General features: G+C 40.3%; 1 protein-coding gene across 11 annotated transcripts in view; it reads left to right on the forward strand.

Moving 5' to 3' along the window:
* Window positions 1–15,637, forward strand: part of myo9aa (myosin IXAa) — a 113,628-nt gene that overhangs the window by 78,946 nt on the left and 19,045 nt on the right. For 8 of the 11 annotated variants that reach the window (XM_019275805.2, XM_019275806.2, XM_019275809.2 and 5 more), the window contains 10 exons: window positions 1,357–1,478; window positions 3,399–3,540; window positions 5,137–5,332; window positions 6,631–6,750; window positions 8,049–8,124; window positions 13,128–13,268; window positions 13,741–13,780; window positions 13,861–13,983; window positions 14,996–15,076; window positions 15,291–15,401. In XM_019275805.2, the coding sequence (XP_019131350.2) occupies window positions 1,357–1,478; window positions 3,399–3,540; window positions 5,137–5,332; window positions 6,631–6,750; window positions 8,049–8,124; window positions 13,128–13,268; window positions 13,741–13,780; window positions 13,861–13,983; window positions 14,996–15,076; window positions 15,291–15,401 (1,152 nt within the window). The remainder of the gene's footprint in view (window positions 1–1,356; window positions 1,479–3,398; window positions 3,541–5,136; window positions 5,333–6,630; window positions 6,751–8,048; window positions 8,125–13,127; window positions 13,269–13,740; window positions 13,781–13,860; window positions 13,984–14,995; window positions 15,077–15,290; window positions 15,402–15,637) is intronic. The other 3 variants (XM_019275807.2, XM_019275813.2, XM_027281815.1) reach the window with 3 other exon arrangements.

Genomic DNA, 15,637 nt, shown 5'->3' on the forward strand with positions numbered 1-15,637 from the left:
TCGATCCCATCCTGGGTCCTTTGCTGCATTTCATCCCCTTTCTCTGCCCTCAGAATTTCCTGTCTGTCTCTCCAGCTGTCAGTGTCCAATTCAAAAAAACATAAAATACCCCAAAAACATCCAGCCATTACCTGTATCCGCGTATCCTCATCAGGGTCACGGTGGGGCTGCAGCCAATCCCAGCTGACTTTGGGCGAGAGGCGTGGTACAGCCTGGACAAGTCGCCGGCCTATCACAGGTCCCCAAAAAATATCTTTAAAAAATCTTTTTGTCAGCCTCCAGAAAGAAAATGAATTAATACTAATTAATATGTTTATAAGTAATAAAACAAACTCAGTTGAGTACACACTGTCGTTTTGCTGCTATAGCCTCAGTATAACCAGTTAATGGCTAATTGAGGCGACCTTTAAATACTTTCTTGTTGTGTAATTGGCATTACTGAGTCAATTTGCTGCTATATGGTTCTTGTCTTCTTTTGCTCCAAGTTACAGTTTATCCCACATTCAAATGTTTTTTTTTACGTATCCAAAAGAATGAACCAGCTGCAGCTTCAGTAAGAGACTCACAGCTGGTGTTGAAGAACACGTGAAGTTAAAAACAGTTAAATAAATCTTTTGTTTATAAAAGTTGGACTGTTTGCGTTAAGAAAGTTCAGCAGGTTCAGCTACACATCACTGCAAAAGACAAAGAGCACGTTACAGAATGACGCTTTAAATCTGTTGTAATTTAAATAAAATGTCAAACATTTTTCTGCAGGAATGTCCAGAAGTAGACTCAGTTATTTGGTTTTAATACTAAAGATGATCGTCTTTTCTTTCCATAGATCGTGAAGGAAGCAACTCTAATTTCTTTTTCTATCAAACCTCCTCTGGATTAAGGTCTTTATTGGTTAAATCTCTCCCAGGAACACAGGAAAATAACATGTACGGGGGGAAGAAACACTGATAAATGTTCTGAATGCTGCTCTCATTATTAAACCACCAAGAGGCCGGGCAAGATCAACAAGAAAAGTGTTTTATAGCATTGGGAGACATCAAAAACATGCATACAAACAACACTGTTGCTTTGATTGAAATATTTAAAGCAACCCAACCCACACAGGACCGCGTGTCTGTTTTTGATGGCACAAAATTCATATTTTTATGGATGCCTGGAGATTTCTCCTTTGATGCTTTGATTAAACTAAAACTGTTTCTGTGTCTGTTTTTCATCTGCTTAAAATCATAAAAGCACAATACTGATATGATCTTGAATATTACGCATTGATGTGATGAACTTGTTGAGAGATGCAGCCTACAGTTTGCATGAAATTACAATGTCACTTAGCTCTCTGTCTGTGTTTGTGTGTCCCTGCAGGAGGAATACAGGGCAGAGGGCATCAGCTGGCACAACATCGACTACATCGACAACACAGGCTGCATTAACCTGATCAGCAAGAAGCCCACAGCGCTGTTCCACCTACTGGACGAAGAGTGCAAGTGAGTCTTTGAGCCTCGTCTGGCTTACCTGTTTGACGAGTTTCTAATTCTTTGGAAACTCATTTTTGTTTTTAGCCCACTCTCATTCCTGTTCTCAGACTGACAGCTGCCAGATGAAGTGCTTATTAGCCTCTTTGTCGTCATAGTTTTGGTATGATTGCACGGAACCAAATGGCAGATGAGACTATGTGATTAGATGGTGAAGACAGATAGATATCTAGCATTTGAATATGGAGATAAACACAGATACAGGATGTGTGACGGCTCCAGACAAATGCTAACGTTGTCTGCTTGATTTATGCATTTACGATTGTCTGCCAACACGTTTATTAACATGTAATTAACTTTATAAGGTGACAGTATGACAGGCACGTGTTTGTCAGACTGTTTTAGACTTATTATGCTCCCTAGTGGCCAGAAATCAATGAAGCTGTCCATATTATACACTACAAGTACAGCTGTGTCACTATTGGAGCTTACAGGGAGTGATGCACACATGCTACTCAAAGGAGGACTCAATTCATCTTACACTGTTTGTCACTCCTTTTTGTTTTTTGAGGTTTAAGATACAATAAGATAGACTTTATTGCATCCTGGTGGCTCAACGAGCTGAGTCCTTCCTGCAGCGACCTGGTTCTGACTCTGTCCTGTGGCCCTCGGATGTTTCCTTTCTCGTCACGGGTCCGCTCTCCTTTGCTCTCCTGTCCACTGTCACAACTTGAAAGTTACCGTTAAATCCAGAGTTACCAGTGAGTCCGAAGTGAGTTCATTCAGCCAGCCACGCCTCTGTGACTTACCAAAACCTGCTACACTCTGCATACTTCCTCTATCTAGACTGTACTCTTTATATTTTTTCTACAGAGACCAAACAAACATTTACAGGAATCAAGCTGCTCTAACTCACAACATGGTAAAACATCGTTATCAAGTCGGAGGAGAGCTCCCACCATGAATCAGCTTGATCTACTCTTCACTCAATAAAAATATGAAGAAATCAAGTGTGTGCTTTAACAACAGATGAGGTCTGGAGCATGTAGGGCGATTAACAGAGGCCTTTTAACACGGTTGCAGCAGAAGAGGCACGAGGCTTCACAAGACCCGAACATTGGAAGATGGGACTACTTTCTGTCATGTAAAGTGACTCTTAGAGCAGGCACACGGTGATTTACAAGCTCCATGAAATCATAAAGATTTGAATGTTTTGTTGAGTGTCCGTTTATTTCTGCTGATATAAATGTAATCAAATTATGTTCATTTAAGTGGAAGAAGGAGTTTCCTCAAATGTAAAGCCTCTAAACTGCAAAATGACTGTACTTTGACTATTTTTACCAACAATATTTCCTCCTGTATTTCCCACTCGTCTCCGTTTGGAAACTGAATCGAATTCCTCCCACTTGGAAAAGCTGGAAAGCAAAGAGAGTCTTTGGCTGTGTTGTTTTCGTAGCTCAGGTTTCAGCCCGTTCCAAAACCCCTGGTGTCTCATTCTTCCCCTCTCCTCTTCCTGTAAGCTGTTGATTTTCTGCAGAGTTGCTGGCTCTTCGTATTAAAAGACTAAAGGGAAATCTGAGCCGAGATCAGCTTTAAATTATAATTCTCAGCTTGTGGCGTCAGAGGATGATATGCCAAAACTGGTTACAGATCAGGTCATGTTAACTTTTCCACGTTTCCAGTTCTGATGTAGTTACTGCTGGCTGGATTAGAAACGGATGGAAAAACAAATATCTTTAATTCATTATGTTCTCTGCGGACGTGCCGATCAGGAATCTGTCACACGTTTTCAGCGTGATTTATGCTGCGGTATTCACGACACAGCTGACAGCTTTAAACAAGTTCATCAGCAATGTGTTTTCATATGAAATACAGATGTTCAAACTCATTGTTCTTCAAATAAAACACTTTTTTAATATTTTTTTATTCCAGCTTTCCTCAAGCCACCAACCAGACTTTGTTGGATAAGTTCAAGCGGCAGCATGAGGGGAACAGCTACATCGAGTTCCCCGCTGTCATGGAGCCCGCATTCATTATCCGACACTATGCTGGCAAGGTCAAGTACGGTGTCAAGGTCAGTGTAATCATCACTTCAACCACTAGTTATTGATTAAACAGACAGAGGAGAGGAAGTGCAGCCAAGCTCAGCTTTGAGTTTGTTTTGTTTTTCTCACACAAACTCACAGAACTAATGATGTTATAAGATCTGGATTTTATCTCCCAAGACTGTAAAACTTTCTCAATCCGTAGAAGATCATAAAATCTTTTCACTAAAGTTAAAACATCAACAGTTTAATGTATTTTTTAACAAAGACTAAATTAATAGATTTTATGGAACATTATGTTACATCAACATTGAATTATTGAGTGATTGTTACTCCTAAGGTTACATTCGGACAGGATCAGGCGCTGTGGTGGGGGTTGAGTCGGGGTGTGTCTATTTGTGCTGAACGTAACCACTGTGAAACAATTCTAAAAAAAACGACTTTATCAATGCCGGTGCTCCTTCACTCACATTCATTGTCTGTCTCTCAACAACAGCTAACTCTCAAACCATTGGACTGAAACCAAATTTAACTTTGTGTCATTATTTTGTAGTGTAAACTGTGAGACAGACTCAGATTTAGAAACTGGGTACAAAGTGGATTCAAGTCCATGAATCCACCTTCGATAGTCTCAGTTTAAGAAATGTTTCAGGCTGACTGTGGAGGTTTGCCCGATCTGAGCGTCTGATTGGCAGCTGCAGGGTGACATCGGGCTGCGCTTTCCCAAAAGTTGCATCCACTTCAACTTCTCCACTCCACTTCGTCCCTACTTTTCTTTTGCGGGCCCCTGCGAATCCTGTCTGAATGCAGCCTTAGTGGGTGTTGCATAATTTTTAATACATACAAGATATAATACATATGAATAAGAAGTAAGAGTAATTTGTAGAAATAAAATGTAATACTTTTATATGTATAGTATCATAATTTAGGTGTCTTGTCTTGCAGCCAGGAGCACTCACGGAACATAAAAAATTATAAAACATATGAAACAAATGCTAAAACCCTCACACACACAAGCTCACATAAAACAACGTACACCAGCAGAACATAAAACCTCTTCGGTTAAAATAAGATGCTACTGCTGCATTTTTTTGTGGAGACAAAACATCTGTAAAGTATCACATGACAGCAAAGAGGCATTTTAATCCCCCTTTTCTTTATTACACAATCAAATCGAGATATTGCATCCCAAAGCCCCTTTAGAAATAAGAAATTGCGACAAACTAAGAAGCAAAACTCAGATTGAACTTGTACTTTTAGGTGTACAGTACCTGACTGTTTTTCAGCTCATTAAGTATTCTTGTTAAACACATACATATTGGGTATGTGGATAAATGACTGTTAATTATCCCAAGACCCAAAACTAAACTTTAACTTATACAGTGTTGTAATTACCCTTCAGTTTATCTAAAGTCGACTTTATGACTATCTGACGTCATCTTAGTTTTCATGCTGTATCGTTGTAATTATTAGCTGCTTGTTTGGCACACAAGATCAGCTGCTTTTGTTTTATCGCCTCACTTTTATGATTGTGTTAAAGTTATACCACCGGGATCATTAGCAGCTGCTCTGGCAGAAACCAATAAAATAAACAAATAATATCATTGTGCATCAAACACATGCAGGATTTCAGGGAGAAGAACACCGACCACATGCGCCCGGACATCGTAGCTCTGCTGAAGAGCAGCAAGAACGCCTTCATCTGCAGCCTGATGGGCATCGATCCGTCGGCCACTTTCCGCTGGGCAGTACTCCGAGCCTACTTCAGGGCCCTGGTGGCTTTCAGAGAGGCTGGGAAGAGACACACACAGAAGAGGACTGGTGAGCTCTTGCACTGATGGAAACTCCACAAATAAGTGGAAGAGGAAGATGTGATGTAGCAGACAGACGGGGAAATTTATCTGAGCTTAGGAAGTCACAGAACTCTTTTAATTGTATCAAGATGACTACTTGTGTTTAATTTCTGCTAATTTTGTGATAGATTTTATCAGATTAGATGTTAAAATGTCAAAATTAAGAAAACCTGTGTTCTTTGTGTAGTTTGTGTTTGTTTCACAACATCCACAAAGAAGAAGAGGGGAAAGATTTTGACGTTTCTGGATGTCATGTGAGCATTAGAGATATTTCTCAGCACAGCAAGAATAGCGGCTAAATTGCAAACTGCTAAATCTAGGCAAGGGAATAATAATTATTTGAATATTCGCCTTCTCTTCCTGTGTTTTTCAATCTTGTAGCTAATAATAGCTCAGTCATGTATGCTCACATGCCATGCAGTTACAATTTTGCCCTCTTCATTCATCATATTTTGCCTTATCTCCGCCATATTTTGTGTTTCAGTAGTCACTGTTCTGTAGTATGTGTGCATAGTGCTAGTAGTGCTGCCATGTATTTACAGTAGCTCTCGCTCTTTGTCTCTCTCAGCTATGGCTTCTACGAATGCCTTCTTTCCCTATTAGATTCGACGCTAGCCGTACTTGATATGCTGTAGATGTTACCATAGATGCATCGTATGAATCAGACTTGCGCTCTGCATCCTCCTCATCCTTCCTACACATTTAGTTTTTAGAGATATTGTTATGTTAAAATAGATTTTGTGTCCTTCGCTTATACTTGGATATCTTTTAGAAATACTTCCAGCTGAGCTCTAAAGATATCAGCGTCACCCAAGGCAACTCTTTACATGTCTTCTAAAATATTTCTGCAGAATTACAGCTGAGTTTCTGACTTAAAGTTAAGTTTTTTTAATGTGCTGAGTGTATTATTATGGGCTGAATTGTAAGTTAGAGTTGCTTTAAATAACCTCACCTTGTCTACGAGGACGAGGACTATGAAATCAGGTCGCAGCAAAAGTTCTAGAAGACACTGTATGTGTGCCTTTGGGGGTCAAACACCTACAATGACAAACATCTTACTGCTGCCACCAACTGCAGTTTTGAATGTCAATCATCTTCTCTCCAGAAGTCTTGCACAGGTATCTCTCCAGTAGACAACTGCATCTCTTGATCTCTTCTTCTTCGCTGTCTAATCTGTCGTTTCTTTCTCCCCTTCTCTTTCCTTTTGTGTTTCCTCTCTCCTCTCTGTTTTTTTTCTTCTTCTTCTTTTTGTTTTGCTTCTCCAAGGGCATGATGACGCTGCTCCCTGTGCAGTTTTGAAAAGTGTGGATAGTTTTAGCTTTCTGCAGCACCCTGTGCATCAGAGAAGCTTAGAGATCCTGCAGAGATGCAAAGAGGAGAAGTACAGTAAGGCTGCCAATACAACAATTAACAACTCCTACTTTCTTGTTAGACTTGGGGAAACCATAGGGACGAGGCCGACCAACATCGCCAACTTTACTGCACTGTACTGCAGCCAAAATCACAAGAATATCCAAACTCAAAGCGACGTAGTTTCACAAAGTCTTTCATCTTCTGCTTTGTGATTTGATTTACAAACTCTCATTTCTATCATTAGACTAGATGCTTGTCGGTCTCCGCTCCCACTGTCTCTCCCCCCCCCCTCTTATGCACCTTGCATGCATTTGTTCTTAGTCTTGTTTTGCACGTTCTTCTTCACTTGCATGCTTCAGCCATCCTCGTCACTAACACTGTGCTAGTAAAAAGCTAGCAGAGAGATTGCATGGTTGTATTGCTTTTATCAGCTAACTTTGGTATGGGGAAACAACACAGTAACACCTCTAGGTGTCCCATCACTTTAATTTTTTTGTCAGTAATGGCACACGGCTACACTTGTTCCGTCCTGTCTGTTGGGCAGTGGGGTATATTTGCTTGTCCAGCCACAGCACACGTCTGTATTCAGTCTCACTAATACCACATAGGCTGGTGATGGTGTTAGAAGACAGATGGGGGGGGTAAATGACACAGATGTGCATATTATTATCACTAACCTGCTCACGGGCAGCTTTAAATGTGGTGCAGGACATACAGCCGACCTCGCGCACTCCTCTCTCGAAGATCACTTTTCCTCTACAAACATTTCATGACACTCCGATGTGTTTGTGTCTTTTTGTTTTGTGCCACCCTGCAGCTCCAGATGGGAATGAAACTGTTGTACAAAGTGATGAAACTGAGAACGGTACAATGTTTAAAAAAAAAAAAAAAAAGCTGCTAATGCACGGTGCTGCAGGTTCCGAGGGAACGCTGTACACTGTAGTAATGTAACAAAGCACCCTGAATTTAAACCTAAATGGCGGCTTCCTGCCTTACTTAATTAGATAACTAATTATGTGTTTGGAATATTTTAAATAACTAAGCCAAACTGAACTAAATAACTCTTTAGTATCATCTTCCATAATTCGACACTAACAAGAGAAACCCACTATTAACCCCACGGATCTTTGTTTCAGCATTAAATCACCTGCAGTTGATAATATTTCCAGTAAAAGGCACATAACACTCACTGCAATAACACTGGAGTGTCACATGGTGTTAAGGTGTGTTTTTTGTGTTGGGAAGGGTTTGTTTGTTTGTTTGTGTGTGTGTCTGTGTGCGTGTGCGTGTGTGTTCTTTCACATGATGCCAACCTGTCTGTTCGTGATCAGGTGTGACCAGAAAGAGTCCACGCACGCCGCTGTCAGACCTTCAGGGAAGCAACACCATCAATGAGAAATCACCGCGGTAAGAGTCTGAGAGCTTCTGATCACTTTTCAGGTTGAGTTGGGAGAGTCTGTTTTTGGATGTTATTGTTATATCACTAACTATATGTGGAAATAGCTTCTTAATTCAAATCGATTTCTTCCTGGCTGCATTCATAAGATACCTCTGATGAGAGATGAAATCCTGTATTGACACACCTGACATTGTAATGCAGTCTAACACAACAGCACAAACTCTCAAAGGTTAACATGTGACATGAGAAAGTTCATGAAGGTAGTATCTATTACAGTATTATGTTAGATTGGATTATAATGCAGTGTGATTAGAGTATTTTCTCCATCCCCTGTGTGTATACTGTATATATGTACGTATTTATGTAGTGACACAGTGCAGAATCACTTCTATCAAGGCAAATATTGTCACACATCCAAGCTGAATATGAAAACACAACATGACACGAAAGATTACTTATTAGTTACATATACGATAAAAGACTAATAGTGCACAGTTACAGTTTTTATAGTTTTTATATTCAGTCGAACATTACTGGGTCGAACAAACTTTTCATTTTGTGTATTTGTTTTGTTTTTTCTGCCTTTTTATTCGTGATTCAGCAGTGAAAAGAGAAAATTATGGAAAGATAAATGGGGAATGACATGAAACGAATGTTCCCTGGTTTCATTGTCACAGTCCTCACCCCTAAACCTTCAGGGTGTTCTGTAACTTAGTTAGAGCTCTACTATATTTAGATTAGTTTATAAAATATAGTTGTATCTATATACTGTAAATATTTATGTAGTTGCACAGTGAAGAATTCACTTTTATCCATGAAAATAGTGTTTCAGGTCCAAGCTGACTACATAACACAACATGAAAGATTACTTATGACGAGGAAAAAAAATATGATACAAGACAAAAATACAGTTTATTGAAGGATATTTTCTTTATAATTATATGATCTATTGACTCAGAGTCAGTTGATTAATTGGTCAGATTAACTTCAGGTAAATCTTTTATTCATTTTTTAGCCTATTATTCATGATTTGACAGTAAAAAGAGGAAACTAGAGGAGAGAGAGCGATGATGGGGAATGATGTGAAACAGAGGTTCCCCTGGGACGTTATGGTTCATTGTCACAGTACTCACCCTTAAACCAGGGCGTCATGTAACTTAGTTAGAGCTCTGCAACTACTCATTGTCAACAAACTCCTTTCATGCAGATTCCCTGTTGTACGTAAAATGATTTTTAATCAGCATGCAAACATATTCACCTCTGGCATTGAGACAAACGTGGCACGCCTTTAAAATAAAGAGCTGTGATCCCGAGCATTGCTTTCATACCGCCCCGCTGAGACCCCGGTCCACCACCTTCTCTAATTAGCTGTGAACCGTGAGATTAGCTGCCCTCGTCCACGTCTGGTAGCACAGAGCGGCTCATACAAGACAGCTTTTGTTACACAGGAGCTCAGTCTGGGGCTGTTAAAATCTCCCCCCTCTTAATGTGATTTGCAACCTCTGCCCTCCCTCTGCCTCCCTCCGTCTCATCCTCTACATACTAGGAGAGCACTAAACCCTCTGCAGCTGCTTCCTCTGTGATGTAAAGTCAGAGCTATGCATCGGAGGAGTGCCCCGGGACTGATAAATATTCAGTCCCTGCAGGGTGCTTGTCGGCTGTACAGAGCGGTGGACAGTGCAATGCTTTATGGGACTCTTAGAGAGACTATGGAGATAAACAGTCACGACAAGAGACATATTGTGCTATCACCATTTACTGAGATCGATGATCAACTGGGGAGAGTATAAACCCAGAAATAAATACAAATCCAAACGCTTTGATTTACACTTGCATTCTGGAGCTTTTCGGATCTCCTGCCGTAATTTGTAATATTGTGACGTAATGCAGGATGGCTGTACAAATCATATGTATCTGTACTGCTCCTCTGGGACTGTGTACCCCAGACGGTGATTAGGATAGTAAAGCAGGGAACTGGTTTTATTGGAGTAGCATCCTCTGGGTGTCTTCTGTGGCCTCTAACAGGGTGACAGACTAGTGGAAAAGTCAGCAACACCTCTGTTGTTGTTGTTTTTCTTACACCTGGTTTCTATTTTCAGCTTGCATCCACAATGTGTTTTAAATTCAACACACGTACTGTGTGTTTGAGCTTTGGCTGAAAAAGAAAATATTAGTTTTAAACCAGACTCAGCTTTACTGGCAAAGTTTTTAAACCGGCAAGAGATTTAACTTAAGTCAGCATGATAATGCTCACAATAAATGTGATTATTTCTGTGAAATGATCCATCATGGACATCCGAATACTTGAAAGGTGTCAGTGTGTATATAACTTGAGTTGAGGTATCTATAAAGGAAACAAAGTTCGAGCTGATGCTGTTCAAACTAACAAAATAAATATAACTTAAAGAGTACTCTGTAAAAAGTGAGAGTCGAAACTATATTAAAAAAAAAACTTAATGTCTTTTATCGAATAACCAAAAAACATAAAGAAACAGCACCCCTAAAGCTTGTGATGCTAACAACAATATTCATTAGTGTGTGCACTATCAGTAATATTTACTAGATCCAGCCCAGTCAGTGGGTACACAAACTAACATTCGCATTTATTCACAAGTATAACACAGAGGTGAGCTCAACATAAGACAACAAGCTGCTACGAATCTGGAGTGGTTCTAACTTAACTTATTAACTTATCTTCAGATTGATGTTTTGGAGTGACCACACACCTAACTTGCATACACAATAAACACTCAAGCAAGGTCACACATATGAGTGCCAGTAGTTGAATTTCCCTGGTGTGGGATCAATAAAATCTATCTTATTTACTATCTTAATATACTTACACTTCCAGACATTTCACCCTGATTTTATTAAACTAAAATAAAACTATTTACCATGTTAACAATCTAAGTTTAGCGTGTTAGCATGGTAACATTTGCTAACTAGCACAAGAAACACAAAGCACAGTTGAGGCTCATGAGAATGTCATCGGTTTTGCAGATATTTGTTCATAAACCAAATTTTGACCTGATGAAAAGTCAGAGAATCACAAACATCAGTGTGATACATCCTCTGGGGACCACGAAAGTCTTTTGGGATGTTTTATTCTGTTCCAAAGTCATTGCGGCCCCCAGAGACATGCTGCTAACATGGCTACAAGAGCAAATGTACTCAGCACTTTTAAATGTGAAGAACAAGAATTTCTACGAGCATAGAGAGGGTTTGTTTTTACTTATCTGACAAACTACTTTTTAAAAAACACCTTTATGTATATCAGCAGTGGAAAATCACAACCCAGCCCAGCTCTAAAAGGTCTACAGTACCAAACACAACTTTCTAACCTGCTGTTCTGTATTTGTGTTGACTTTCATTTTCATTAGCTATAAAAACCTCTCCACACACTCGTGTCCCACCTTGTTTTTTGTCTCGGGGAATGATTCAACCCCCCTGCTAATAACACAGTATGAGCTACCAAACACAGCTTGCTGCTGTAGTCGATGTCTCATAGTGCATGTCGTGTTAACTCGTCAGTCTTGTAAACCTTCAGATGAAAAGATGACACTGTAGACCAGTGGTTCTCAAACTTTCCCCACTTTGGACAAGCCCCACCTGCCCCCATCGCCCCAACACAATGCTAATGCTTAACATTTTCAAGTAACATCATGTTGTATCTAAATTTTAACTCAATAACATCAAGTTAAACCACACACATGCGCAGTCACTCTCTAGTCCAGTGCGTGGTCTTGCTCCAGATTCCGGGAGATTGGATCTCATTTGTGGGCGTCAATATGCGGGAGATTCCGGGAACTTCCGGGAGAGTTGGGATGTCTGGATAAAGATAAAGGCATAAAAAGAAAAATGTCCTCCCGTTTGGCGCGCCCCACCTGTCACGTCTCTATTCCCCACCAGTGCGACGCACCCCACACTTTGAGAACCGCGGCTGTAGACAAACTGAAGTGGATCTGAGGAGCTGAATCAGTGCTCAATTTCTACTCCCACAGCTTTGGTCTGATTCTGAACAGTGCTGATTTCTGGCCTCTTCTTGCTCCTCTCTTGTCGTCTCCTCTGGGCTAAAATAGTTTCAGAATGGTTAATGGTTTTAACCATGACCTGACCGCCTGTGTTTTTGTTTGTGTTCTGGGCAGGTGGTTGGGTTTCACCTTGAGGCCTGAGGTTTAAACCCTTTGAGGCTTCAGTAAACTGTGTCAGGTTCTGTGTGGAGATGAACTCCGCTCCCTCTTAGAGGGAACACATGGAAACTACTGCCCCTGCTGGTGACATTCCTTCTGGGGAAAACATGGATATGACAGCTCTAACATAGTCACACCCTGTGTTATGGCCCAGACTTTCTCATGTTGATAAAACCAGACTGTCAAAATGTTGAGTTCACAAACTCTCAACAGATCTTTGTTTCATTGCTGCATCAGAAACGCTCAACACTGCCGTGACACTGAGTGGAATATTTGGTTGTTTTTATGAATCGTGCACAGGTTTGCATTTAAATAAAAAAAAAGAAAAGAAAAAAAGATTTAAAATACAAAAACAAAGTAACTTCCTTGAAGTTTGTACATTTCTTAAAGTTGTTGTTATCCTTTTTATTGCCACGTACAGTAAAGATGTATGGCGAACTATATCCTAATAATCTGTAGATCAATAACTACATCTGCCACGCAGCTTGAAAAATGTCTTGTAATGTAAACGTTCCTCAAATCAGGATTGGGTTTATTGCCAAGTAGGTTTTCACATACAAGGAATTTGTCTTGGTGTTTTTGGTGCATAACAATCAGTGGGAAAAAATATAAAATAAAAAATCAAGTACTAAAAATATAAACAATATAAATGTATGTAAAATGTGTTTTTGAGATGAAAAGAGCTGTACAGTTTTGTGCAGTTCACAATATGCAAAATATTTTAAATGTGCGAGATGTTTAACACAACATCGTTGATCAGAAAGTTTGAATTTTCATGAATTAATCACTGGTATTGGTATATGTCTGTGTTTTGTCTGAAGCAGTTCTCCGGGCCTCGGCTGGAACGGGCGTGTAGGTCGACAGAGCCGTTTATCATCCAGCAGCTCCACCACAGAAGAAGACGGCATCTTTGTCAACTCTGCCAGCAGCAAACTCCTCGAGAGAGCCCACGACATCCTCATGTCAGTAACAAACACCTTAAACTTCCAATTATTGTACTCATGAATGCAAAAGCATCATTTTATTTCATGTGTTATTTATTGTTTTGGTCTGGGGTGTGGCCTCGTGGCCCAGAGGCATCCTTAAAACCGAAAGAGTTCAAACTCAGTGTCAGCAAACATCTGCCCCGCTCGAGTGTTCTTCAGCGATCGCTACATTCCTACCAGCTCCAAAGGGTGCTGTTCTGTAGCTGACCCTGACCTCTGCTCTCCCAACGGAGGGGAACAAGTGAAAGGAGAATTTCCCCACAGGGGTGCATAACGTTTTTCACATTATTGACAGGGATATGACCCACTTGGGAAGAATTTCTGGAATTAATTCAATTCTTTGTTGACCTTGCTGCCTCACCTGTTGATTCAAAGAACAGAAAAAGAGAATTTGTCGCTAAAAATACATAAACCGACTAACGTTTCTGTATTTTTTCTTTTAAAACAGGAGGAACAAGAACTACAAATCCAAGCCAGTTCTTCCGAAGGTACAGCCCATCTTTAATTTATCTTAATAAATAGTATTATATCATCAACATATGACCTGACTCTGACTTCTCACCTGCAGCATTTACTGAATGTCAAGTCACTGAAGTACCTCAGCAACCTGGCGCTTCACGACCGCATCACCAAGTCCCTGCTTCACCTCCACAAGAAGAAAAAACCACCCAGTATCAGTGCACAGTTTCAGGTCAGATCACACAGAGCCAGTAGCTTTCAGCAGAGCTCAATGATTTGCCATTTGTCAGCGCCCTCACTGTAAAAATAACACGATTAGCCCGAGTTGGGCCGAGGAATCTCCCTCCAGCTGTGAATATGATAAAAACAAGGTGTGTCCTTTACAGCAGGCTGTCTCTATTACTACTCTGCATGCCCACGGCCTTTACCGTCCACTCTCTCATCCCTGTGTTTGTCCATATGTGTGTGAAATCTATTACGTAGTTCACACACCCGTGCAAAAGTTTTAAAAAGCATGACATCATGTCTGGGAATTTTAAGAAGAAAAAACAAAATGAATAAATGTCTCATAAAAAATAGTTTTGATTTGTTGGGAAAGTAGACAGCTTGTCTTTTTACTCATGAGATCATGAAAACGGAACGAGAGCAGGAAAATGGAATAAAATGAGCTTATGCTTATATCTAAACTCCTAAAACTCCTAAAAACATCTACTCTTGTAGCAGTTGCAAGCAAAGGATTATTTTCTTTTAAACCAATGTATTAAACGTGAAATTATCTGGTCCAAAAAATGTCGTTTGCATACGCCAAATTGCTATTTTCTCCTTCGTTTCTTCGAAAGTGAACTCTTTGCTCCGGCTGTTGGGAGGTAAGGATGAGTACTGAGGCGCCCCTCTGGCAGGCAGCCCTGGCCCCTGTGTGTGTGTGTGTGTGTGTGTGTGTGTGTGTGTGAATGACTTCACTTCCCACATCCTGTGCTGCGTTGATTGCTCTAATCTCCCATAGAGGAGGAGGAGGATGAGGAGGAGGAGACTGAATTCCTCCTGCCACTGAATTATCACACACACATGTGCATATGTTTACACACACACATGGAAATACGACACGTGGGGTTTTTCTTGCAGATATATATTTAGTGTTTACAATCTCAGACTTTAATCGTACAATACAAAACCACCTGACTGTGACAACTTCCTATGCCTTGTGTGTGTGCCTTCATGTTAAATCTGTCTTCTTGTTCTTGCAGGCCTCTCTCAATAAGCTAATGGAGACTCTGGGTCAGTCTGAGCCTTATTTTGTCAAGTGCATCCGTTCCAATGCTGAGAAGGTGCAGTGACTGTTTTGGTTTTAGTTTTCAAAGCATTTTTTCATTTCCTTTGAAGTTTGAACTTTTCTGAAGCTGTTCATCATTTCTCCACCCCCCCTCTCTCTTCTTCTTCTTCTTTTCTCTCTGTAACCTCTGTCACTTCTTCTTCTGTCATTCTCCTCGATCATCTTTCTTTTCTTTCTCCGACCCCCCTCTGGCGTTCTCTCTTCCTCAGCTGCCCTTAAGGTTTAATGATAACCTGGTGCTGAGGCAGCTGCGTTACACAGGTATGCTGGAGACTGTGCGCATCCGACAGTCAGGCTACAACATCAAGTATAGCTTCAAGGTAAAACACACACACACACGTTTACACCCTGTATATTAAAAAATATCTCATTCCAGTTGTCATTTATATAATTTAGATTTAATACAGTAAAAACAAAAGAAGAAACAAATAAGATGAACAAATACAAGCCCACACGTGAGCGTGTTTTTCATCTTTTTACTCAAGCAAGTACAATTTTGAGATACATCACTTGTTCTTAGTAGTACTTCCATTTTTTTAACACTTTATTTTATTTG

The sequence above is a fragment of the Larimichthys crocea genome, chromosome VIII (genome assembly GCF_000972845.2).
Source record: "Larimichthys crocea isolate SSNF chromosome VIII, L_crocea_2.0, whole genome shotgun sequence".
Lineage (NCBI taxonomy): Eukaryota > Metazoa > Chordata > Actinopteri > Sciaenidae > Larimichthys > Larimichthys crocea.